The sequence below is a fragment of the Xyrauchen texanus genome, chromosome 4 (genome assembly GCF_025860055.1).
Source record: "Xyrauchen texanus isolate HMW12.3.18 chromosome 4, RBS_HiC_50CHRs, whole genome shotgun sequence".
In the NCBI taxonomy this organism is placed as follows: Eukaryota; Metazoa; Chordata; class Actinopteri; order Cypriniformes; family Catostomidae; genus Xyrauchen; species Xyrauchen texanus.
This window is the reverse complement of record NC_068279.1, coordinates 14,933,156-14,960,254: the sequence shown is the minus strand read 5'-3', so window position 1 is coordinate 14,960,254 and position 27,099 is coordinate 14,933,156. Positions and strand designations below refer to the sequence as shown.

Here is a 27,099-nt window from a genome sequence, read left to right as displayed (position 1 = left end):
ATGAAAACGACACTACTCAAACTGCAGTGAGTGCACAGAGTCCCTGTGAAAGGACACAGGTCAGGCTGCACTCTGTGGCTCACGATCAGAGTTGGTTCTGTTTTTCCCAGGTCAGAATGGCTCTAATGAATCAGTGCGGCTCTGCTTCAGTAACTCTCAAAAAAGAAGTCACAGGACCGTTCTGATCTAGAACAATAAGAGGGGGGAGTAAAACTGAACAAGTTATGAATGGTTTTGTTTGCAGGTTCAACAGGGCTAGTGGACAGTCTGACCAAAACTCTCCCACTTGGAACAGAAAAACGTGAAGAAACACGCACAGACCTAATGACCAATGAATCATTAGTGAAAGGAAGTGTGAACCAATGTAAACATACATAGTAACATGATTTTTAAACTGGTGAAAACCAAATCTGTTTTCATAGAGGGGAAATTTTAAGCATTACATTTTTTCAGTGTTTATTGAAAGTACATTTATATTACAGAATTGTAATCACAAAATGAACAACTTTAAAAAGGACAACAACATTTACTAAAGAAAAATACAAAATAAAAATGGTTGAAACATAATTAAATAACATATTATTTAACATATTTCTCCATTAATTTTTTGTGGAATTAATGAAGCGTTTCTCTTTACGAGATTCATCCACTCCTTTAGCGCAGTTCTTAAACACAACATCATCATCCCACCTGCCAGAAATAGAAATTCAAATGTCTTTTAAGTATGGTGATAAACATGTAAAACTGAGCATGAGAAACAATGTGTGAATACGGTAAAATGGATATTATTGAGCTGGTTCCTCTGTAATATCAGGTGATTCTTGTTATATGAGGTGATAGCAGATTTTTTGCCCTACAGATTAAACACTTAACAGACAGTGCCCTTGCATCATTCAGAGTAGCCTTGCTATGGCCATATTAGGGCCTTTCCCACTGATGGTACTAAAGCCCGTTTTAGATACTTCTCCCTGGGACAAGTGCTTTTCGTCGCTATCGCACCTAAGGAACTACAGTTCCTCCAAGCTGTTTTATGGGACATTTTTAGCTCCTACCCCAGGGTAGATACTTTTGGGGGTGTAAAAGGACTGTGGGCAAAAACCTGCATTTAGAAAGGAGAGGAGCACCACAGCCACCATAGTAAGCAAACTAGCTGCTAGAAGTGCTACTGAAAAGATTGCGCTAATTTTACAATTCCCTTAATAGAAATAACATATAACAAAGTATCCAAAGAGAATTGCCTATTTCACGTGTGTGTGTGTGACTTCATCAGGAGACACGCTTTGAGTTTTCATCCCTTCTGTACTGTGTGACTATACCGAAAATAAAGTGAATTCTGGATTACTACATCGACCTTTCCTGGGATGCCATATAAATAATCAGACATTTATCGAGAATGCGTAATTGAAATGTATTACACTAAACCGTCATTATCGTCAATAGTTTATATGAGGGAAGTATTATGTGGCTGTTACTACGTGGTTAACTTGCATCAAGACGTCTTTTTGAAGTTAATGAGTGAGTATTTCGGTACAGTAATTTATGCTGAGTCATAAAAGCCTTTATTGTAAAAGGTTGTGTTGATAAATAGGTTTGTAGAGCATTTTTAACAAGTCTGATGTTTTCTGACTGTGCAACGTGGTTAATGAGCGCTTTTTGCCGTCTGTAGTATGTAGCAGCTCACGCATCCAGTTTAAACTGTAGTGTAAAGACACAGACAGCATATGAAAACTGGAAAAGGATGCCTTCGGAGGCTGTATAAGGATGGATGAAGGTAGGATGAAATAATGTGCATTTTATACTGTTCAGAGAGTCCAATTCATCAAAAAACACTGTTGTTAAACTATTACCTGATAAGGCAGCTGTCTATGTTTTCCGATGCAGACAAAGTTAGTATAAAACAGCCTTAAAAAAAAAAAGTGTAGCTTCGATACCGGCGTACTCCGTCATTGTTGATTTTGTTGTTGCTATTGAAACGCACATGCAAATAACTTCGGAATAAATATGGTTGATACTAGATGACATCTCTACGATGGTACTATATGAATGCGAATGCCACAGGGGAAAGTCTCCTTGGGTGTTCCATTCCTCGTAAGAGTTCTCATCTAGAAAGCTACTAAGGGAAAAGTACAAGGACTGTAGATGGGAAAGGGCCTATTAAATAATTTCAGATGGCACTCTGAATGTGGTGAATTCCTGATGTGGTTTCATGATGCAGCCTCACAGCACTTTTAGCTGAAATGCCTTAAAGGAATAGTTCACAAACATATTTTACATTTTCTCATCATTTACTCACCCTCATGTTCGACTTTCCTTCTTCTGCAAACACAAAGATTTTTAGAAGAATATCACAGCTCTGTAGGTCCATAAAATGCAAGTGAATGGTGACCAAAACTTTCAATAAGCTTTCAAAAATTTTTTTAAAGGCAGCATAAAAGTAATCCATATGACTCCAGTGGTTTAATCCATGTCTTCTTAAGCGATCCAATCAGTTTTATGTAAAAACTGACCAAAATATAATTTCTTTTTGCACTATATATCTTCATAGTTAAGCACTAGGAAGTGTAAAAGAGCTTGAAATCATGATTGTGCCTAGATAATGCACTTCAAATCAAATCACTTTACTGTCACTCAACCATATACACAAGTGCAACAGTGGGTGAAAGTCTTGAGTGCAGTTCCGAGCAACATAGCAGTCATGACAGTGATGAGACATATACCAATTTACAATAAACATCAGATTTACCACCCTTTGAAGGGCTTTGTGGTTAAGAGCAGTGCTGTTGCTGTACCAGGCGGTGATGCAGCCAGTCAGGATGCTCTCTACAGTCTGGTGTAGAACCGAGTGAGGATGTGGTGGTTTATTTCAAACTTCCTCAGCCGTCTGAGAAAAAGAGTCACTAGTGAGCCTTTTTCACAATGGCCTCAGTGTGGACGGAACTTGAGTTCCTCTGTGATGTGGACACTGAGGACTTGAAACTGCTGGCTCTCTCCACCGGTGATCCATTAATGGTGATGGGGCACTTTTCTGTCTTTCCTCCTGAAGTCCACCATTTTTACATTTACATTTATTAATTTGGCAGACGCTTTTATCCAAAGTGACTTACAAAAAAGGAAAACATAAGTGAATCATCTTAAGTAGACAGTGGTACTAAAAGTGCCATTTTATAAAGGTTCACTAGTAGCAGAATAGTATTCAAAACAGATTAAATTGCAAGAACTTTTATTTTTAATTATTATTTGTGACTGGTTATGTGCTCATGGAAAAGACTTTAGTGTTTTTAGCAGTTTTTTGAAGACAGAAAGAGAGTCAGCTTCACGGATGGAGTTGGGAAGGTCATTCCCACCACAAGCTCCTTGGTCCTTGAGAGAGGTTGTGCTCCTAACACCAGCGTGTCATAGTGTGCACCTCCTCTCTGTAGGCTGTTTCATCATTGTCAGTGATCAGACCTACCACTGTCGTATCATCAGCAAACTTAATGATCACATTGGAGCTGTGTGTTACCACACAGTCTTGTGTGTACAGGGAATACAGCAGTGGGCTGAGAACACAGCCATGCAGGGCTCCAGTCTTGAGGGTCAGTGATGAGATGCTGCTGCCCATTCTAACCACCTGACGTCTGCTTGACAGGACATCAAGGATCCAGCTGCACAGCGAGTGTTGAATGCTGAGCTGTAGTCTACAAACAGCATTCTCACATATGTGTTCCTTTTTTCCAGGTGGGAGAGAGCAGTGTGTTGTGTAGATGCAATGGCATCATCAGTTGCAAGATGTATAATATTTTAGTTTGCTCACACCAAAGGTTTATTAGATCAATTAAGAAGACATGGATCAAACCACTGGAGTTGTATGGATTAATTTTATGATGTCTTAATTTACTTTTAGGAGCGTCAAAGTTATGGTCACCGTTCACTTGTATTGTATGGACCTACAGAGCAAAGATCCTCTTCTAAAAATCTTTGTTTGTGTTCAGCAGAAGAAAGTCAGTCATACACATCTGGGATGGCATGAGGGTGAGTATATGATGACAGAATTTTCATTTTTGGGTGAAAGGGAAAAACACTTACGTTTTTACTAAATTATTACAAATAATTTCCTCTCCTCTCCTTTCTGTTCCCGCTCCTAACTCCCACACACACTGTGATGACTCAAGAGTTCCAATTTGATCAAGCTGATTTCAGGGCTATGAGTGCTCTGATTTGGGAGTGAAGTTCACCTTCCTCTCATGCTCCTCGGTTCGCTCCTTCTTGATCTTTTCCAGTTCAGCCAGCAGAGCGGCGGTGTCATCATCACTGTCAGAACCTGAGTCAGAGTCATCTTCATCCTGAAACACAAACACACACATTCAGACTGCAGCCAAAATCCTTCCACATGTATAAATACATAGTGTGTGTGACTGCATAAAGAGTGTGAATACATCAGTGAGGGGGTCATCAGCATCCAGGTTGGCAGCAGGAATCTGATCAAGACGTGGCCACTTGGAGGATGAGGATGAGGATGAGGAGGTGGTGTGTTCGAAGGCAAAAAAGGAAGGGAAAAAGACCACAGTTATTACATAACCTTTGACCCAACAAGACTTCTACATTAAACATGCACACATTCTCGAACCTCTTGCTCCTCTGTCTCTGCTCTTAACAGTAACTCTCTCCCTCTCTTCCAGCTCGCATCTGAAATCACAAGCTCTCACCTCCTCTGGAGCATCCTGAGTGGGCTGCCTGATGGGGAGACATGCTTCCACACATTTACATTTCATTACTTGGCAGATAGATTTATCCAAAGGGACTTACAAAAGAGGAAAATGGCAAGCAATTTAGCATAAAAGAGCCGACAATATTTGGAGTATGTTATAGTTCAAGAGTAAGCTTGAGTAACAGGCATACAGAATGCAGAAGTAAAAATGCACACACACTTGAATACAGGGCCGGACTGGGACACAATTTCAGGCCGGGAAATCCTACACCCATCCAGGCCATCCTATGCACCCAAATAAAATTTAGAAACATGGACAACCTTGTTTTTTTTCTCCCCCTAAATTACATTTATTTCACAGTATGACCATTACATAAAAACATAAACAACCAACCTAGAAGTAAAGCAGTCCTAATATCAAATGGGTCTGCACATAACGTCCTGTGCACTGCAATTACAACTGCAATAAATAATGTTATGAGATTGATGTTTTAAATAAATGTTTGAATATAAAAAAAAATGCAATACTTAAATATTAAACTAAACCGCCAATAGGTGGGGCAAGTGACCGTCTTAATTAGTGAGTCATTCATACAAAAGATTCGTTCAAAACGCTGAATCATTCAGTAACAAAACACCGCGCTGCTGTAGCTTTCATTTGGAACTATTTTAGTCGGTGAAATAGAACAAAAAATGTTAATATGGTTTGTGTCTAAAATGTAAGTAACTTAATAAATATTAACTACGCTACTTGTTTATTGAACAATAAATTCAATGTAACATTTTCAATTGTGATAATATTCAGCAAAACAGCTCCCTTAGTTGTGTTATGTTAAACTAAATCATATGTTATAAATAAAAAAAACAACAATTCGAATTTTTTACCTCAGTACATTTCTTCTGTGAGTTTTCTGTGTGCACTCATTTGTTTTGATTTCTCCACGAATGTAACGTTAGACAGGCGCTCCGCTTACATTTGCTAGCAGTTCGATACTAATTTAACGAAGAATAAAGTACAGTATTTACAGATGAAACTGACCTGCACTTGAAGCCCTGAACAGGTCAGTAATTTTGCAACATTTTGCGGCTTCTTCTTGGAGTGCTTTCTTTTTTTTTGTCCTTTCCCTCTCTGCTCCACCTGGCCATTTTCTCTCCATCATCGGGTGCTGCTCGCATTTTCTGTTTAACCGTTTATCTGAGGCGTAAAGTCGAATCGTAGCCTTGCCAGTCAAGACTAACAGATTCATGATTTTATTTTTTTTATTGTTATTAGTATTAATAATAATTTTATTGAATGATGAATTCAAAAATGATCACTGGTAAAGGTAGTAATATAAAAAAAAAAGTCGCCAGGCCAGCGGGAATTGTCCCGGTGCTCCCGATGGCCAGTCCGGGCCTGCTTGAATATTCCAAACATTCTTCACACTCCGACTTAACAGGACTGACCTAAAACTCTCCCAACAGTTCTAAACAGGCCAAGGAGCAAGTCCCCTTACCACAGAGTCAATGTTAAAATGAAGAAAAGGCAAAAGAAGCAGAGCCAAATAGACCAGGAAACAGATAAAAAATAAAATAAAACAAATTCTCTGAGGAAATGAAATGTGAATTCTGAAATGAGAGTGACTCCATGGCTGCACAGAACAGATGTTGACCTGTATTTGATCTTTGTGTGTCCAGGCAGGTCTCTACTGGAATACTGCTTAGACAAAGCACTGAGATCACCCTCTCCTTTACCTCGTCCACCTCGTGCGGGCTCAAACGTTGGCCTTGCCGCAGTAGTCATTTTCAGTTACCTGAAACAAATAAATTAACATCTTGGGTGAGATGACACAAATGCATAATATCATCTCAGCTGTTTGAGTTACTTTTTGGAAACTTCATGTAAAAAAATTAAATGTGTTACACTTTCTAACATGCCTTGCCTGCCTTACTAAGACCACAATATACTTCCATTTGTGACTTCCACCTGCTTCAAATAAGAAAAATAACACACACACAAATAATTTTACGATTTCAGTTTCATAAATAATAAATACAACTTAATTGAGTAATCTTGAGTAAAATTAAATAAAAAGTATTTTAAGTTATGTTATTTTTTAATTCAATATAATGGAATTTTGGTCACTTGAAATGTGTCAATCTAAAAACAGGTTAAAATATATTTTGAGTGCTGATAACCAGTATTCCACCCAGACACACTTTTGTTTTTATATGCACTTTCTATCCCCTAACCCTATCCTTTTCGTGCCCACGATGTAGGTGATTTTTGCTTTAACTAACCTTGTAGGGACACAGTGGACGCCACAATATTGGCAAAACATTGCAATTGATGTATCGATTCTGTGTCCGATGCTCTGTCACCAACAACACGAAATCAAACTGAGGGTTTTGTTGTTATTGTTTTTTGCTCAAATTCATGTCATGATTTATGCTGTTTTGTAGCATTTTGGGCTTTTTTGTGTTATGTAATTTTACACTCACGACTATTTAAATCGCTCTTTACACTTCTAACTATAGCAACCACACAGCAAAAATGAAACGCACAGAATCTAAACAAATAAAGAGTTTTTTTTTTTTTATCGATTTATAAATGTAATTACGCTGTTGTTGCTCCTAGTTGATATCTCACAAATCAACCAAGTGGAGGTAACGTTGGCCGCAGCGGAACAAAAAGATGAGACGTAAGAGCGAAATGCATTTTAGAAGGGCCTTGATTTTTTCACATTTACATTTATGCATTTGGCAAACGCTTTTATCCAAAGCGACTTACAGTGCACTTATTACAGGGACAATCCCCCCGGAGCAACCTGGAGTTAAAGGGCACCTATTATGGAATTTTGAAAATTACCTTTCATGTAATGTGTAACATAGATTTAAGTGAACAAAAACATCCTGCAAAGTTTTATATATGAAAGTTCACCGTAAAAAAAGTTATTGTCTCTCAAAAGTAGGAGTTGACTCTGGGTCAATCTAATGAATCGTTTTTCCAATGAGTCATTTTCCTTTTCGTTGTGACGTCAAGACGAAAAATTATCAAATTGGCCACGCCCACTCATTGCGCGCGCAGACACCAGGGAAAACTTGAAAACATCATGTCGACAACAAGACGCTGTGTTCTGAAGTGCATATCAAAAGCGACGTTTTTTTCACTGCCCAGGGACGAGCATGTGACGAATCAGTAGCTAGAGTTTATATTTACAACTATGTCACACAAGCATAGCCCGAACCTTGTGCTGTGTTCGCGTCATTTTAATGACGATTGCTTTACGAACATGAATGCTTTCAAGTGTGGATTCGCGAGCCGGTTGATACTGAAGGAAGGTTCAGTACCAAGTTTATTTGAATCAGCTTCCTCCTCCGAATCACAACCTGTAAGTATTATTAATAATTGTTGCTTATATGTGTTTTTTAGCATGCTTAATAAGTATTTGTGTGTGTTGTGTACGTTACGCTCAGCGCAGCTTCTAGGTCTCCAATGTCAATTTTTTTGAAATATGTGAAATGTTTGTCGATGTTATTGGAGTTGTCATAAAGAATAGAGCAATAACTTGTAGAAATGCAGTGCTTTACCAATATGTTTATGCGTTGGGCTAACACAAACAATAACTGATTGGGTGTTTACAACAGAACTTTGGGCTATGATCGCTAACATAAATCAACTCAAATTCCTTCTCTGATTTTGATTTTTTTTACTACAAAGCGGTGACGGGCGTTCCGTTTCCGACAATCTCTGCACAGAGTATACCAATCACAACTGACTGGGTCATCTGACCAATCACCGCAGATTAGCGTCACGCAAAGGAGGGGTTTGGAAAAATGAGTCGTTGAACGAATCATTTGGGAGTCGGTGAGCAAATCAGGTAAACATAAATGCATATTATAAGACAACAAAAGTGTTTTTTGTCATTGTATGCATGTAAAACTGTTGTTGGGGACTCCCAAAACAATATTAGGAACATTTTAAATGCCATAATAGGTGCCCTTTAAGTGCCTTGCTCAAGGACACAATGGTGGTGGCTGTGGGGATTGAACCAACCACGTTCTGATTAACAGTTGCGTGCATTAGCCCACTAAGCCACCATGACTCGTTTCCGCCTTATTTATCAGCGTAAACATGCTAAAAATATATATGTTATACATTTAAAAAATACTGAATGTAAATTTATAACAATATTCTTTGGGTTACATTATCGTGTTACATTATTAGTTTTAAAAATTGAATTACCACAGCTGCTGAGTGACCGCAAATTTGTCGTCATCTTTTTCCTCTTTTGGAAAGTCATTCAAACGTAAGAGGGTCTTTTTTTTTTGGCCTTTGAGCAAATGGGTAAGTGCAAATAATATTTGCTGCGATCTCCCATTCACTGCTGTCCAAGTTTACCCTGCAAACATTTACTTCCGCTTTCCAAAAAACCGGAGTGTGAAAACGGTCAATACGCTCAAAGAAAAACGGGTAAGTGGCTGTTCATCTTAAAAAAAAAAGTTCACCCAAAAATGAAAATTCTCTCATCATTTACTCACCTTAATGCCATCCCAAATGTATGACTTCCTTTCCTTCTTTTGCAGAACACTAACAAAGATCTCAACTCTGAAGGTCCAAACAATGCAAGTGAATGGTGACCAGAACCTTTAAACTAAAAAAAAGTACATAAAGGCCAGTGCTGGTAGTAACGGATTATATGTAATCTCAATAACATAATCCAATTAAAAATATAGTACTTGTTATTGGATTAAATTACATTTTAAAATAATTGTAATCAGACTAGTTACTTTTTTATAGATTACATATCAACAAGGCAATGGCAGTAAATTATTAATAATTTATTGATGCCCTGGTAACCGGTCCATAATTTTAGAAACTCCAATAAGAAATGCCTGTTAAATTCAAACATATTTGAGACCATCATTGCTATTAGCATCAAATGGGAAAGCATAACAATTAAAATAACTTCCTTTCCATTTTGGGGTGCATTGTAGCATCCCACATATATATATATATATAATTCCATAAATACAGGTTCAAACACACTCAAAAAGATAGATTTACTAGCTTTAATATTCCTGAAACATCTGTGTTGCAGAAAGAAAAAAAGTACAAAAGTGTCTGACAGTAGAAAGATGAGAATGCACAGGAGGAATGAGAGACCGATAAGAAAGCCTCACTCACTACAACAGCAGTATCTCAAACAGGCCTGCAGAATTCATCTCTGAAATATCACTATTACAAAGCCAAACATAATCAGTTAATATACAAAAAAAAAAACAGTTGACCAGGCAGCAAGACATGCTATGTAATACAGTTTTTCCATGATGCAAGTGAGATGGAGTATGAGAGAAAGAGACAAACTGATCATCTATAAAAAAATTGTTCAGTATATCCAACTTATGTTTAATTCATTATATATTTCCAAACGTGTGCCATGGGCTCTTCTGCTTGCATTCAGTCAGTTTTAAAAGTTCTGAAATGTTTTGCATATGAGATCTGAGGCTGGGTTCAGCTCCTGAAACAGCACCATACAGTTACTGTATGTATCTTTCGTAAATGTGTGATTACTAAAACAGCCAAAGAAAGTAAAAACAATAATAATAATCCAAATAATAATTGGAGATATTTGCATATGTGACATCATCAGAAGAATAAAACAGAAAATTACTGTGAAACTTCCTCACAGCAATGACACATAATGACAAGGGGTCATGTCATGGCGTCTTTGCTATGGTAACAGCAGTGAGCTGCTGCTGCGGTCGAACTTCTTGCCTTTCGAGAGTGCAGCAACCTGTTTCATCAGCTCTCTGTTTTTCGCCTGAAAGACAGACACAGGTACACATTGAACATAATGCAGGTGTTTGTTTGAACATTCTAAAATTCTCAAACTGCTTAAAGCTAAAAATGTTAGAAATGCAACAGTTCCACAAACTGCTTAAAGATTATTTTTGTTAGAAATGAACAGAATTTCATTAATGAGCAAGTACACCAACACTCTTCCAAACCATGTTTTTGCCTTGCCCTGATTCATTATGGTAAGCCTATAATAATTAATATTTTAGCTATCGGGTTGGATTTAGCAGGAAATTGCATACTTCCGTTAGTCATCTGTGTGTGTTTACATCATGTCTGTAAATAAAGAAAAGAAGGTCCAACTATACAGCACGTGTACTCTATATGTGCGGTGATAGGTGTGGTAGTAGTTTGAAGCTGAAAGCTTGTAGCTACAACACCAGCGAGATTGACCATGGATCAATGAAAAAGGTAACCCTCTGGGGTATCACCCATTTTCAAAATAAAGGAACCGAGAACAGTCTGCAAAAAAAGGGAAAGGGCAGAGCCCCTAAAAGTAAAACACGAAACAACATCGGTTTGGCTTTTTCAGACATGGCAACAACTCCGAGATCTTAAAGGATTTAAAACAGACCCAGAAATTGAGTTTTTCCCAGTCGACAGATAAGATATTTTACTGAACCCATAGTTAGCAAAGTAGCTCACTTAGCGGAGTAGTTCATTAGGTAGCATTAGACACACAAATGAGGCACTTAATTATGGATTGTGGTACTGCAGTGCTTGATTTCATTTGAGGAAGGACAATAGGAAACAAATTAACTCAATGCTGGTAACAACGCAATCTCTTAAATAAGTTACTACCTTTGTCGATTTGACTGCTAGCTAAGTTATAACAGTTTCCACCGTTTTACTTTATCTGATATGACTAGCAATCGTGGTCTATTGTCAGCATTGCCTAACTTTTGTAACGTTATTTATTTTCAAACAATTGTTTTCAATTAGTCAATACAACAGTGGAAGATATGTTACTTACCTGCTAGTAAGACATTTTTCGAATATTGGTCTTTTTTTTCATTTTGTTATTTATATATATATATATATATATATATATATATATATATATATTTTAGGGAGTGGCGAGTTATCGTTAGTGACATTTGCTCTGATAAGTTGATCACCTGTAACCATGGTTACAACGGTACTCCTCAAATCATCAGATTCATCCACGCAAAACAGTAGAGCCGAAGCCCAGCTCACGTAATTACCAAAACAGTGTTCCTCTGTAAGTAACTTGTAGTTCTATATGCTTCAACCGCTAGAGAGCCAAAAGTTATGTAATGTAGCTTTAAAAAAGAATCACATTAACAGACATTTAGATTTTCATTGTATGATAATATTTTTGAATTATTATTAATAGTGTGGCTGACTTAAATTTAGAACAAGTTTCATGGTGATTTTTTTAAAGATATTTTTGGTCATGTGTCTGAATGTGTGGTGTGTGACCTGTTGTTGCTCCATGGCCTCTTTGTGTGCTTTCTCCATATTGTTCATCTTTACTCGCATATTTGACTCCTGATACTGAAAATCTGCCTTCAGCTCTGTTAACTGAACAAAATAAACACAAATAACATACTCTTTACAAAATATTCACAGAACAGAAATAATTTATCTGCATTTGTTGGTTGCAAGTATGCTGGTTTCATCCATGTCGGTTTCTTTCAACCATCCATTTCCAGAGGAAATCTCACACTGACCAAAAGCAATTTACCAGCAAGCAGACACTCAAACCTAACAGAATGCAATATTTTCTAGTGTACATAACATTCTATACAGCACAGTAGAATAGCAACATAGTTGCTACTTTGTGTAATGAATTTAAAAATTAGTAAAAGTAAATAAATAAAAATAAAAACCAAGACAAGCCTCTGGAGGAGGAAATAAAAAAGGACTTTCTTTTCTGAAGGACCTTGTAAAGGAGTATTTCTTTACAAAATTGTGAATAAAAACCAATCAGCCACAACATTAAAACTACCTGCCTATTATTGTGTAGGTCCCCCTCGTAAAACCAGTCTGGCCATTCTCTGTTGACCTCTCTCATCAACAAGGCATTTCCATCTGCAGAACTGCTGCTCACTGGATGCTTTTTGTACCATTCTGAGTATATTCTAGAGACTGTTGTGTGTGAAAATTCCAGGAGATCAGCAGTTACAGAAATACTCAAACCAGCCCGTCTGGCACCAACAATCATCCAAGCAATTATCTAATCAGCCAATCATGTGGCAGCATTGCATAAAATAATGCAGATACAGGTCAGGAGCATACGTTAATGTTCACATCAACCATCAGAATGTGGGGGAAAAATTATCTCAATTATTTGGACCATGGCATGATTGTTGGTGCCAGATGGGCTGGTTTGATTATTTCTGTAACCGCTGATCTCCTGGGATTTTCACGCACAGTCTCTAGAATTTACTCAGAATGGTGCCAAAAACAAAAACATCCAGTGAGCAGCAGTTCTGTGGTCAAAAATGCCTTGTATTTCAAACTGACAAAGTCTACGGTAACTCAGATAACCGCTCTGTACAATTGTGGTGAAAAGAATATCATCTCAGAATGCTCTTCTGATACGGGTTGGTGCTGTTTTGGCAGCACGAGGGGGGCCTACACAATATTAGGCATGTGGTTTTGTTTTGGGTGATCAGTGTAAATGGTTGACAAGCAACCAAGTTTAAAAGAGAATAGACACTTTCAAGGATCTAAAAGGAACATCAGAACTCTAGAACAGGCCATTTAAATATTGAAATGTTCAAAAACTGTACAATGCAAACCCTAATCCATCAATCTTTACTGAAGAACCTTGATTAACGGCTCAAATGTCTGACCACATGATTATCACCTCAAGCAACAAAATGGAGTGTGATGTGGGAGGCTGATCACACACAGGAGGATGGAGTTCAGATTCTATTAATGTGTTAATTGACATACATGGCACAACCACCTGCTGTTTTTGTAGGCTCAGTTCTTCATAAAAGATGTGAGAAGGCCTATAAGGAGTTACCTACAAGATTTCATGTCAAGCTTATTATACGTGGTTAGAGAAAATCTGCATCTATCTTACCAGCTATTTAAATAGAAACAGTGGGGTCACAGATGATGTTCTGCCCATGTGAATTTACTCACCTTTATGATACCAGATGTGCATGACTTTTTCTTCTTCTGCAGAACACAAACAAAGATTTTTAGAAGACTATCTCAGCTCTGTAGGTCCAAATAATGCAAGTGAATGGTGATCAAAATGTAAAAGCTTCAAAAGGCACATATAGATAGCATAAAAGTTTTTCACATGACTCAAGTAGTTAAATCCATGTTTTAAAACGATCTAATCGGTTTTGGGTAAGAACAGATGAAAATATACACAGACACTAGTTTCTTCAAGCTACTTCAAGCTTGAAATTATGATCAAAGATGTACAATGAAAAAGGTGTTACATTTTGGTCTGTTCTCACCTAAATCTGATTAGATTGCTACAGAAGACTGTACATCGGTTGAACCACTGGAGTCGTATGGATTACTTTTATACTACCGTTATGTACTTTTCTGGCTTCAAACTTTTGGTTACCGTTCACTTGCATTGCATGGACGTACGGAGCTGAGATATTCTTCTAAAAATCTTTGTTTGTGTTCTGCAGAAGAAAGAAAGTCATGCACATCTGGGAGTAAATGATGAGAGAATTTTCATTTTTGGGTGGACTACTCCTTTACCCAAAGACCATCACAGGAAGTGATATCACAATTTACCTTCCTATCCTTCTCCAAGATGGTCTGTTCTCTCTGCTGGAGCATCCGCTTTAGTGACATCACTTCCTCTTTCAGCTGGCTAATCAAAATGAAGTTATCTGTACCTCCAGAATCCATTGACTGAGTGATTGAACTACTGGAGGGAAGAGAAAAAGATGCATGGTTAGCGAAGACTGAAAAAAGACAGACCGCAAGATATGAAGACAATTACAGTGGGATGTAATTACCTGTCTCCATTGGATGGCTTTGTCTCTAATTTAGGTTTTTTCTTTGGCGTTTCCTTTTGAATGCTGCACGAGAAGCAAAACACCATCAATCTATCTCGACACATCCTCACAGAATTGACCTCCGAGACACTGACCATTATTTTAAAACTAAATCCACACAAACTCCCATACAAAGCATGTCCATGTAAAAAAATAAGGCATCTCACCTCTGCTTCCACAGTCCTTGATCCTGCTCTGGACTTAAAGTACCACTTATTCTGTAAAACACCCACACCAGCAAACGTTTTTGTGTAAGGTTTGAATTTCAAGGTTCATCAACGTTACATCACGTTGATGTTCATGTGATTGCATGTTTGTGCATTAGCTTTGTGTGTACATATGATAACATGCATGTTTACTTGTGATGTGAACTGTGTCTGTGGTGCGGATGATGATGATGGTGTCGCTGATGTTCTTTCTCGCTGAGGGAAGAATTGGAGTGGGAGGATCCAAGGCCTTTGCGCTGCTCTTTTGTTTTTTGTAAAACGCGACGATACGACAGTGTGCAGAGCCAACACAAGAGCTTCCCGTCCACCTGCAGAAAGATTGAATCAGCTTGTGCATCTCTGTATTAAAGGTGTATTCTGATTCTTCTCCACAAGAGCTATCTGCATTCGTTGCAGCAGTTCAGCTCAGTGTTTATTTCAGACATTCAACTCTCATTGTTTTAGTTGAATACCATTTATTTTCCTGTTCATTATGGCTATGACAGGAAATCATGCTTTGTAAAGGTATATTGAATTGAACAGAAAAATAAACTTTAAACACCAGACATATGGTGCTAGTGTAGGAGACCCATTTCCTCTCTCTCCCCTCATAATTTCTTGGGCTCTCTTTGGCCTTGTTTACAGCTGGTATTAAGATGTGTCTCAGGAGATCCGATCACATGTGGTTAGGCGAGACATATCACTGTATACACTCGGTCACTAAATGCACCTCCTGTGACCCCTTGTTTTGGGATTTGGAGAAAAAGGGTCTCCGATTTCACAACAACGCACATCACTATGTTACTGTATGATAATAAGCAAAATAACAAAAGACAAATAAAGTGCAAATAGAAAAAACAGCTGTTTCTCCCAGATGCAGTTTAAATGTAATCTAAGCACAAAAGCAACATTTCAAGCAGAATTATCCGTTATTTTAGTGGATTTCTTCTTGTATTAACCTGAGCTTCAAATACCATATGTGCGCTTTTCATCTGTGTCCATGCATTTTGATATCAGACAGACTTAAGAAAATCCGCTAAGTTCTCATGTTTGTGTATGTATCCACTTTTCAAATTTTCCAATCAGATGGTTATTTCATTTTAAAGCCACTCGTAACCGGCAATGCTTAAACTTTTGTTTTATTTTGACAGGTAAGGGGTGCCACTGCACTACTGTCTGCGTATTCAGCAAGGATTAGCGTTTACACCTCAAATGCGATTTTGACTACATCCGAAATTGTTTTTTGTGATATGATCCGGTTTAGACCTATATTTAGCACTTACCACTTGTGACCGGATCACATAAAATGCATTTTAATACCAACATTCCCATCTATCAAAAGTTTGCTTGGGAATCTAGAAAAATGACTAAAGTCAAAACTGCTACTTTGATCGGTTATGAAAAGTACTGCACATGTTTCTACAATGAGAAACAGCTCTTTTTTTTTTGTCTAAAACAGGACAGTTTCCTGAAGCTGGTCTGGTAATTAACTACAGAAATGATGGAGTGTGAGAAAATCTGAACAGAAACTGAACAGAGCTGTCCAAAAGCAGGAGCTGAAACATGGAGATCAGGGTGTGCTAAGTCACCTCATACACATGCACTTTGAGAGAACACGAGTAACAGTGTGTATACGAGTAATAAATCGCTGCGAGTAATACTCCATGTGAACGATTGGCACTATGTAGCATTACCTTTCTCCTGCCTTCGTCCTTCCTGTCGAAGGCACACTGCTGCTTGCACTGTTCGCAGGTCTGTGGAGGGCCATACTTCTTCTCAGAGTTGGTGCAGCGCTGACATTTGGTCCCAATGAAAGCAGCAATGATGTTACAGTACTGACATGGCTTCGGCTGACATGCAAAAGAGAGAGAGTGTGTTATTCCAATCTGCCATCTTCCCTGCAGTTAATAGTTATGTTCATAAGATGCACTCACACGTATTCAAACACAAACATACACACATACTCTCAGAGCACAGCAGGCCCTTGACTTACCGTCCCAAACTGTTTGACATTTTGTGCGCATTTCTTACAGATAGTGTTGGTTTTGCTGGAAAAAAGGGCAAGGGATGTTCAATTGCCATTGATACGAATGTAAACAATCAGTTCTCAGTGTGTGTCTTTCTATTACCTCTCCTGCTGAAACTCTGACCTGCAGTAGGTGCATTTCACAATAGGATGTGCGATGCGACACTCCTGACAGAAAAAAAACAAGAAGCGATTAACTTCAACCTTAAAATGTGCTTAAGATTCCTTGAAACCAGGAATGGGTGTTCTCAAAACAGCCCATAAAGCAGAATAACTCGTACAGTGCATCTTGTATGAATCATATTATACATTCCTGTATGACTGCTGGGCGGTGTCTTAAAACCTAGTGACCTGCTAGGCAAGACTTGATTTTCAGACAGCCCCAGGGTTTTACCTGAAAAGTAGCTCAAGTCTTAAATGTTTCCTCTAATCACACTAAAGTTGTACAAAACTCAAGGGAACTCCGAACCCTAACAGTGGACATACACACCTTGACCTGTATATTAACCAAGCACTTATAGTGTAGTGTATACATGCGATTTCTCACCTTGCAGAGCTGCTGGCCCTGCGACAACTCCTCGAACGGGAACCGCTGGTTACACTTGGTGCAGGCGTACAGGGCCGATGTGGCCATCGCCAACCGAACAAAGTCAAAATAGACGCTACTGTTAAAATATACTTATACTCACTGGTAATCTTCAACACAAGAGATCATGTGATACCTGAGCCGATTAAATCCCGTTAAAAACTGTACTTAATCCCGGTAAATAAAATGGATCCAACAATCTATACTGCTCTGCTAACACTATTATAAACAAGCTGAGAGGTCTGAACTCGTGACTAAAAATTACATATAAACTAACACGTAATTAAGTTTAAAAACGAATAAGTAAAAACTGATTTAAAAGCTCGGCGTCTGGTGTGTGTGAATTTTTTGCTTTCTCCTTGTTGTTTCTCTGTCGACGCACGAACCGGATGCGACCTCTGACTACAAAGGAAAGAATTAGCAGCCAATCAGGAGCCCGTACCGATAGGCGGGATTAAAGATTTTGAAATATCAGCACCAATCAAAGAACTCGTCCCGCCCCTTTACGAAACGATTTGTTTGTGACGTATTGTGATGTAACGATTTCATCCTTCTCTGTGCAGTAGGTGGATGGAGGACGACAAATGCAGTGCTACATATTAGGAAGTTATTTAAAACAAATGATGTGTCGTGTTCAATAGTATTTTGGCCATCTATTTTTAAAGTATTAGTTGGCAAAATGTCTGGACACTACAAATAAATCCCTTATAACAATGTTATTGAAATTTTTAAATACTTATAACTATTTAAATACTACACAAAATGTATCCTTATAAACAGTAATTTGGACAGTTGATCGAATTGAAAATTCGTACAGATTGTTTGGAGTTACTATAGAATTGGTAATATATATTTTATTGCTGTGTGTATGCTTAAAGTGAAAGTTTCATCCCCCAAAAAAGGAACATTCTCTCATCATTTACTCACCCTCATGCCATTCCAGATGTGTATGGCTTTCGTTCACTGAACTCAAAATAAATACTTTTTAGAAGAATATCTCAGCTCTGTAGGTCCATACAATTCAAGTGAATGGATACCAACAGTTTGAAGCTCCAAAAAGCACATAAAGGCAGCATAAAAGTATTCCATAAAACTCCAGTGGTTAAATCTATATCTTTAGATGCGCTATAATATATTTAAGTCCTTTTTTACTAAAAAATATCCTCCCTTTCCAGTAGGTGGAGATATGCATGAAGAATGTGAATTGCCAAAAACACAAGAATATTCTATATCTTTTTAAGAATATTTTGGAAAGATGTCTACTTTCTTTCTAGGACCTTTGAACTTAAATTAAACGTAAACTTACATATTGTATTATCATACTATTTTCAGTGCAGAATATCATTGTTTGTAAGAGTATTTTTTTATTTCTTAACAAACTTTTTATCTTACTTGAAAAATATCAAATTCATGAGGAAAAAAATAGGCTAAAGCTAAGCCAAATTTTGAATTTTTTTTAAATGAATGTTAGCAATATGTCACTAATTTTGACTGTATTAGAAATCAAAAAGCCTCATGATGCACATCTTTTCTTTAAATTATTGTAGATTAAATTTGTTTTGTTATGAGTTGCTTATGCTTGTATGCATCTTGTATGTGTATAATAATTAATACAATAAAAATATTGGAAATTTGCTTTAGGTCATCTGTGTTCTTTCCAGAGTTGAACTTGAAGATCCTAACTGTAGGCTACTTTAGAAAGACATCTAAGAATTGTGAATTGTATATTTTATTCGAAAAACAAAGATGATATCCAGATTAAATGTGAGATTGCCAAGAAGCTGTACTAAGCAAAGAAGAAGAACAGGAAGGAATGGAAAATATGAGCCTAAAGGAATAGTTCACCCAAAGATGAAAATGTCTGTTTACTCACCCTTATGTTGTTCAAAACCCATATTACTTTTGTCTACAGTGGAAACAAAAAGAGAATGTTAGCTTCAGACAGTAATCATTCACGTTCTTTGTTTTGTTTCTTTTCCCCCATACAATGAACGTTAGTGGTGATGGAGGCTGTCAGGTCCTTACATTCTGCCTAACAAATGTTGTGTTCAAAAACATACTGGTCTGGAAATACAGCCAATTGCATAAAATATGGTGGGAGAAAAATTAGGTGAACTGACTATATAACGTTGAGGGAGATGTTACTTAAGAAACGACAATAAAACCACTTGACTTGACTAAGAATGTGCAAAAATATAATAAATACCAAGTACCTTCATAAATGTTCTGACAAGAGTTTTACACTTTCAAAAACTGCAGCTTTTGCAAAAATTGTGTCCTTCAGATGGGACTACATTTAATCAGTCTTGCGATTAAAATATAATATAATGTAGAAATAATGATCAAGGAAGGAAATATTTGATTAATTTCCTAAGGAGGACTGGGCAGGAAGGACGACTCTAATTAACAAGGACTAAGTTAAAGAAAGACAGTAGGTGGCAGTAATGCAACAATTTGGATGCTAACTGCCGTAAAGCGCCAAGGAAGAAGAATCAGTCCTGCGTCCATTAGAGAGCGCTATATTTTTCAGAGCACTCTGGTGTTCTTCGAGCTGCATCCCATAATTCAGTGTTCTCGATAAAAATATGGCGGACCCCTCGGTGAGTACTGTATTTATTTAGTCTATATAGCGAGCTAAACCACATTTGCTGTATTGTTGTCGGTCGGTGACATTTTTAAATACGCTATGTATTGATAGGTTGATGTAGTTGAAGGCTGTCGTCTACCTGTTCTGCGAAAAAACCAAGAAAATGAAGACGAATGGCGTAAGTGTCCGGCGGTAGCTCCTTTACAAATGTAAACAAAACACTAAGAGCTAATTTGTCATTTCTGACTCAGTTGTGAGTTAAAATCCACCTTGACATTTACTGTTTTCTGTTTTTACGATCTGCTGGTGATATCAAGATTTATAGAACAGATGTAGCTACATGCTAATGGTATCTCAATAGTTTACATTTAAGGGCTTAATTATTAGTCATTTATCCTTATTATTCCTCCATAGCTTTGGCAGAAATTCTCAGTGTCAAAGAGATTCCTGGTAGAAAGCTCTATTATGTCCACTATATTGACTGTGAGTATGAATCTTTAGTTTGACAATCCAGTATTTGAGGAAATTACTTGCCCATTGCTATATGTTTTTGTCTCTGTAATGTTTACTTAACATATTATGTGTAATTTTCATTTATCATTCATAAAAAAAAAAAAAAAAAAACTCTTCTAAAAATTGTTGTGTGTTGGAAGTCAATAAGAGGCTGGACGAATGGGTTACACCGGATCGGCTGGACTTGAAGAAGCTCCAGTTTCCAAAAAAAGAGGCAAAGACTCCCACAAAGAACGGCCTTCCTGGGTCTCGCCCCAGCTCCCCAGAGAGAGATGTGGTAAGAGAATCTAGTCTCAAACCCTGTCGCTCCGTACGCGTTTCCATTTCACAAAACCACTTGGCTGAATGGCTGCAACTGAATATTTTAAATGGTTTAACCAACATTAAATACTCCATGGACTTCATTCTTTTTAAAGAGTTATTTCATTCATCAATTTTCATGTCATTCAATCCTCTCTTCCTTTCTGTTCAAATTCAGAGGAAGAGTCTAGATCTCAACGGTCAGTCTGCATCAGCTCCTTCAAGAGGCAAATCCCTCCCCACACCGGTACAGACAAACCCTGCCCATTATACACTAATGAAACTCTACTGCTCTTTCTCTCAATGCATAGTTTAAAGTGAATGGGCTGGATTGAATACTCATTGGAATAAGCTCTTATAAGCTTTCCAAACAGTGTGAGGGATGCAATTTTTTGCCTCATTTTAACTGCAGATTACATGCAGCATGAACATTTTATGTAAGGCATAAATTAAGAATATATGTTGGAAACGAAAATATGTTTTTAATATTTCTTTTAGATTTTAAGTTTACTCCTAAAGCAAATCTGTTCAGTGTTATTTTCCAATCTATATGAATAAGTTTCCACTGTCCACAAAGCCAAACCCCACCGATCAGAACAAAACGTGTTCTAAATATTCATAACATTTTTATTTATTTTATTACATGAGGTAAGTGTCAGAAGTTTGGAATCGGATATGGTTTAGTTATGACATGTATTTTAGTACCTTTTTAAGAATTTGGCACTTATTTTCTATGCATATCTGTTTTCTGTTTCTTTTTGGTCTTACAGAAGAGGAAAGCTGAATCGGTCTCTTTGGCAACACAAGTTACTGCAGCAACTCCAGTGCCTTCACTTCCTGGTCCTGCCGAGGCTAGTCAAGCCTCTGTGTACCCAGCAATGAGAGACCCCTCTTACAGCATTAAAAGAGAAGAGCATGAACCGCTCATCTCACTCACCACGGTAAAAAAATAAAACTGCTCGTGTTTGAAATGTATCTTGGTTTCAGATAGTTTAATCAGGGTCATTAAAGAACAGTTTATATCTGCTTCAATATTAGAATTCCAATTAAGTGCTGAAAGTGTTATTTCTCTCTCTCTCTCTCTCCTATGCTTTTTGCTCCTGGAAGAATGGCACAGCACGTCGTCTTATTCCTTCTCAGCCAGGGAGAAAAAGGAAAAATTGTGGAGGGACAGATGAGGTAGCCCCTGAAGCTCTTTTTACACTTTCTTAGTGCTATATATTGCACCTATTTAAATGTGAACGCCTTTTATTAAAGGTGCACTCAGTAAGATTTTAGCTGTCTCTTACTCATCGGTCTCAGTAGTATTTTTGGCTTTGGACTCTATACTGACACCTGTCGTCCTGGATATTGGAAGTTTGTTTACTAAATGCTGCCGCTGTACACCGAATATGTTTGTTTATCTTCTGTTTTGTTACTTTTAGTCTGTGTTTTTATCTGTCTCATAGAACACACATCCCTATAATGGACAGTTTTGTATCCAATCGAATTTCCGTGCGTTGTTGCGCAGTGGAATGTGACTGTGCAGCCGCTCTCCCCACCCCATTTTGTGCTCATGCTTTGGGTACGATATTGCGCTGCTTATCCATGAGAGCTCAAGGAAGTAGCGGTTAGTTTCATGACTCCAGCAGGGACCTCTTGATAAGACATTTCATCTTTCCACTTGCTTAATAAGGCATTAAGGCATTTTGTAAAATACTGTGATCCAAGTCAGCGTTATACAGACATGGTTACATTTAAAACAAATGAATATGTGATTGTGATCGTTTTTCCCCCCCAAATAGCATTCAAAACTGAGTTTAAAGTTAAAAGAAATAAACACTGATGAGATATCAGGTCTACATCTGGGTTCTAATCTCTCTTAAAATCCTTCAAATGTTATTCATAATTTGCTAATTTTGCTGTACAAACTCCTATCTTCCTCCACTCTACAATAAAATGTCCCAAGCTTTGCAACCCCTTGTGTTTTTCTGCTAGATGGTAAAGGTGTTCCAGAATAACAGCCCCCACTGCTCAACCATCTATTTGCTGCCAGGAGAGGTCTGGCTCATTTACTTCCCATTGCCTTCGTTGTGTGTCTGTCAGAGTAGTGGAGGCTTAAGGCTTTTAGAGAGAGGTGGACTTGGACTCATATATATATATATATATATATATATATATATATACACACACACACACACACAATATACTGCTGAAAAGCCCATATCAATCGATGCAGACATAAATCAGCTAAGCTCAGGGGTCCATTGTACTTACATATTTTAATTTTAAAAACCTAATACTTTTTTTAAATAATAAATCAGGTATTGTGTCCTGAGATTATTTTGGGAAAAAATGGCAAAAGAGTTTACATGAAACCCTTACACCAGTTATATAATGAAGTGCAGAGATTTCTGAAGATAAAACCCATTTATTGCTGTTAGATACTCTTCCACCATCTCCCTAACTCTACTTTCTGGTCTCAGGACTCCCAGGATAGTTCTGATGGAATCCCCTCTGCCCCACGTATGACTGGTAGCTTGGTGTCAGACCGCAGTCACGACGACATCGTGACACGGATGAAGAACATAAATTGTATCGAGCTGGGTCGGCACAGGCTGAAGCCCTGGTACTTTTCTCCATACCCACAGGAACTCACCTCACTCCCCATTCTCTACCTATGTGAATTCTGTCTCAAATACCTCAAGAGCCTCAAATGTCTCCAGAGGCACTTGGTAAGAGTACTTTAAGGTGCTTATACTTCCCTGAACAATACAGGACTCTACCCTAATCAATCTGACAATTGTAGATTTACATACTGGTACTTTGTGTAGTACTGTCCCTAAATTACATAAAAAAACTCCCATCCAACATCCGTTTGTAACCTTTACAGACAAAATGCAACCTTCGGCACCCCCCTGGAAATGAGATCTACCGCAAAGGAACTATCTCCTTTTTCGAAATAGATGGCAGAAAAAACAAGGTGGGTAATTTATGTGTTGCAACTGAAATTTAGTGCGTAAAGATAAAAATTTGAGTTTGTAATTGCCTTTTTTTTTTTTTTTTTTTTTGCCAATTTCAGGACTAATGTTGTTAAAGGAATTTTCCAGATTCAATACAAGTTAAGCTCAATTGACAGCATTTGTGGTATAATGTTGATTATCACTAACATTTATTTTGACTCTTTTCCTTTAAAACATTTTTTATTATATAAATAAATAGAAGCAGCAAGAATCGAGGTTACAGTGAAGCACTTACAATGGAAGTGAATTTGGCCAATTTTTGGAGGGTTTAAACAGAAATGTGAAGCTTATAATTTTATAAAATCATTAATTCTTCTGTTTAAAGTTATTCAGACACTGATGAACTATTTGAGTTGTAAAGTTGTTTAAATAATCGTTTTAAGGTTTGTTGACATTACATCTACATGATAACAAAGTTGTAAAATTGGCTATCCACATTTTTCCTGAATGCGGAAGTGTTCCACGATTCGCCTGTTTTCAATTTCCGGTCTCCAGTGTTTTCACTCACATCGGCATATATTCTTAGCAGGTAATGATTACATTTGCAAACATTTAAAAAAATATATATATTATGCTTTAAAGGGCCGATACTGAGTTGAGATGTTTTTTTGACAGTGCCTCAGTATGTGGATGTCTTGGAGCGATGGTTCAAGATTAGTTATGTTAATATCATTAACTAATTGGAGTTATGACAGCTAACAACTGCATAAGTTGAGCCTGAAATGAATTTTTACTCCAAATAACACTTAAATGGTTTTCTTTCTCAATCTGAATCACTCATTTCGGTAGTTTTTACATAGTGTCTCCATAAACAAAACAGGCAATTAGAATCATGGCACTGGCCAGTGGTTGCTCAGGAAATCTGTGGATAACTTTACACAGAAAAGTCATTTTATCACAATAAAATCATGTTTACATCAATCACATTTCCTTTGCCTTGTGGCTATACTTTTGAAACTTATTTTAATGTTCAAAAATTGGCCCCCATTCACTTCCATTTGAAAGTACCTCACTGTAACCACTTTTTTTTTTTTTCTAAAGAAAATGTGGGACGAGTCAAAAATAAATATTTGTGGTAATAAATATTGTGCCACAAAGACTGTCAATTAAGGTTAACTTGTATTGAACCAGGAATATTGCTTGACATGTTTCCCCCCCCCCCCCCCAAACAGCATCCAACACCCTGGTACATATTGTTGCATGTACGGTAGTTAAAATTGAACATGCTCAAATGTTTGAATTAGATGGGAGTAATAAATCTGTTTTTTTTCTTTCATTGCACAGGCATATTCTCAAAATTTGTGTTTATTGGCCAAATGCTTCTTGGACCATAAGACCCTTTACTATGACACAGATCCTTTCCTTTTCTATGTTATGACTGAGTACGACTCAAAGGGATTCCACATCGTTGGCTACTTCTCCAAGGTACATCCCAACTCTGCTTGCATCGGTGCTCTAATGTTTTGTTTTTGTTTTATAAAACCCCTCCTTTTATAGAGATGATAACCTTGCATGTATTGTGTATTTAACATCTGTCCCTTTCTTATTATAGGAGAAGGAATCAACAGAAGACTATAATGTGGCCTGTATTCTGACTTTACCACCTTACCAGAGAAGAGGCTATGGCAAGCTACTAATTGAATTCAGTGAGTAATTTTACTCAGGGAGAAATGTCATTTGCTTCTTTCAGATTAGGTGATATTATTGGTTGCAGTCTTAAAAAAAAAATATATATATATATATAGATGATTCTTTAATTGTATTATTATTTAAAAGTCCTGAATCCTGAGTGTTTTTGCCTTGATCACCAGGTTATGAGCTCTCAAAGGTGGAAGGAAAGACAGGTACTCCGGAAAAGCCTCTGTCTGATCTGGGCCTGCTTTCCTACCGATCATACTGGTCGCAAACCATTCTGGAGATCCTCATGAGCCTCAAATCAGAGAATGGAGAAAGACCCCAGATCACCATCAAGTATGTGCCCACTGCTTCATAAGCCCAATGTTGATGACACACCAGACATGAGTATATGTATTTTCATTTTAATTGACTCAGTTGAGCAGTTTGTATTCATTACATTTTTGTTTTTGTTAGTGAAATTAGTGAGATCACAAGTGTCAAGAAAGAAGATGTGATATCTACTCTCCAATACCTCAACCTCATCAATTATTATAAGGTAAATTATAAGAGATAACTTCAAATGAAAGGGACATTGTCAGATTTCACACTCCATACTAATGGCATAGTTCATCCAAAAATGAAAATTCAGAATTTCATAAATATCACAATTTACCCTTGTTGTTCCAAAACTTTAAACGAAACACAAAAAGAGATATTTAAAAAAAGATCCCCCTGCATCTTTACAATACAATGTCAATGAATAATACCTCACTTTAAAGCTTAGAAAAGGATCCAGAAGAACTCTATGCAACTCACGCTTATTTTTTTTTTTGCAAAAATCTTGACATCCTTTATGCATTTGAGTGCTATGAGAGAAGCTTTTTCCACAGTGCCTTGAGAAATGGTGTTGTTTAGCATTAAAACAACTCAAGTTCTGCACAAGTTTTCCTTTTGTGATCTGCATAAAGTCAAAGGGATTTGGAATTACATGAGTTTAAATCATGACAGACTTTTCATGAGAACTATTCCTTTCATGTGACAACCATGCATGCCACCTGCAAATACAATGGGGGTGGGAAATCGATCTAAATCATGTTCTTAGTGTGGGCTGTTCAGGAAGACTAATTTACCCTACTTCCCTTTCAGGGTCAGTATATCCTCACACTGTCTGAGGACATAGTGGAAGGTCATGAGCGGGCCATGCAGAAACGACTTCTCCGCATTGATCCCAAATGTTTGCATTTCACTCCTAAAGACTGGAGCAAGAGAGGCAAGTGGTAAAGTACAGACTAAGGAGGACTGCTGGCACCTAACTACCATGCCAAGACATGTTCGAAAGTAAATTCAACACACAAATTGTAAATAATATTGTGTAAGTACTTGTTATTTTTATATATAGATATATAAGTACATGTTTAAAGATCCTGATGATTGAGTCAAGATGCAATTGAATGTGTCATTTATGTGCAATTAAAAGTGTTTTTGGAGCCAGTGTTTGTTAATCCAGTTGATTGCACTTACCTAATTTTAATTAGTAGACAGAATGTTTAAAGGAATGTTCCGGATTCAATACAGGTTAAGCTTAAATCGACAGCATTTGTGGAATAATGTTGATTACCACAAATTTATTTTGACTCGTTCCTCCTTTAAAAAAAGGAAAAAAAATAAGCAAGAATTGAGGTTACAGTGAGGCACTTACAGTGAAAGTGAATGAGGGCAATTTTTGGAGGGT

The 27,099-nt window shown here is 37.4% G+C and overlaps 2 protein-coding genes and 1 long non-coding RNA gene across 5 annotated transcripts; 1 reads left to right on the top strand and 2 right to left on the bottom strand.

Annotated features, from left to right (window-relative positions):
* Nucleotides 1-575: 575 nt before the first annotated feature.
* LOC127638869 (uncharacterized) lies at nt 576-4,993 on the bottom strand. Its single transcript, XR_007969903.1, has 3 exons — nt 4,607-4,993; nt 4,066-4,475; nt 576-690 (listed from the first exon to the last, which is right to left on the bottom strand). It is a non-coding gene; the product is annotated as an uncharacterized LOC127638869 (long non-coding RNA).
* A 4,531-nt stretch (nt 4,994-9,524) lies between these two features.
* On the bottom strand, nt 9,525-17,945 carry LOC127638815 (protein FAM76B). Of its 2 annotated transcripts, none has more exons than XM_052120569.1 (10): nt 17,310-17,945; nt 16,866-16,930; nt 16,730-16,784; nt 16,431-16,586; nt 14,890-15,065; nt 14,698-14,748; nt 14,492-14,554; nt 14,265-14,397; nt 11,970-12,071; nt 9,525-10,491 (listed from the first exon to the last, which is right to left on the bottom strand). In XM_052120569.1, the coding sequence occupies exons 1-10, from the start codon at nt 17,394-17,396 to the stop codon at nt 10,402-10,404; spliced, it is 978 nt and encodes a 325-aa protein (XP_051976529.1). In that variant the 5' UTR covers nt 17,397-17,945; the 3' UTR covers nt 9,525-10,401. The 2 variants fall into 2 exon arrangements, with proteins under 2 accessions (XP_051976529.1, XP_051976522.1); XM_052120562.1 differs by having other exon boundaries at nt 14,265-14,400; nt 17,310-17,941.
* Nucleotides 17,946-19,892: 1,947 nt separating this feature from the next.
* On the top strand, nt 19,893-26,861 carry LOC127638768 (histone acetyltransferase KAT5). Of its 2 annotated transcripts, XM_052120493.1 has the most exons (15): nt 19,893-19,948; nt 20,047-20,113; nt 20,350-20,418; nt 20,589-20,725; nt 20,927-20,995; nt 21,519-21,689; nt 21,856-21,927; nt 22,726-22,788; nt 23,214-23,462; nt 23,621-23,710; nt 25,035-25,175; nt 25,303-25,396; nt 25,562-25,721; nt 25,842-25,923; nt 26,514-26,861. In XM_052120493.1, exons 1-15 carry the CDS (start codon nt 19,934-19,936, stop codon nt 26,646-26,648), a joined length of 1,614 nt encoding a protein of 537 aa, XP_051976453.1. In that variant the 5' UTR covers nt 19,893-19,933; the 3' UTR covers nt 26,649-26,861. The 2 variants fall into 2 exon arrangements, with proteins under 2 accessions (XP_051976453.1, XP_051976460.1); XM_052120500.1 differs by lacking the exon at nt 22,726-22,788.
* Nucleotides 26,862-27,099: the final 238 nt, after the last annotated feature.

What these genes read in the sequence shown, in the direction of transcription:
- LOC127638815 (XM_052120562.1), bottom strand. Translation starts at nt 17,396, where the DNA reads ATGGCCACATCGGCCCTGTACGCCTGCACCAAGTGTAACCAGCGGTTC. An exon ending in AGGACGAAGGCAGGAGAAAG is followed by an intron (nt 15,066 to 16,430) that starts GTAATGCTACAT and finishes ATCTTTCTGCAG; the next exon opens with GTGGACGGGAAGCTCTTGTG. An exon ending in AGACACAGTTCACATCACAA is followed by an intron (nt 14,749 to 14,889) that starts GTAAACATGCAT and finishes GGTGTTTTACAG; the next exon opens with AATAAGTGGTACTTTAAGTC.
- LOC127638768 (XM_052120493.1), top strand. An exon ending in CGCTCATCTCACTCACCACG is followed by an intron (nt 21,690 to 21,855) that starts GTAAAAAAATAA and finishes TGCTCCTGGAAG; the next exon opens with AATGGCACAGCACGTCGTCT. An exon ending in ATTGTGGAGGGACAGATGAG is followed by an intron (nt 21,928 to 22,725) that starts GTAGCCCCTGAA and finishes TTTTTCTGCTAG; the next exon opens with ATGGTAAAGGTGTTCCAGAA.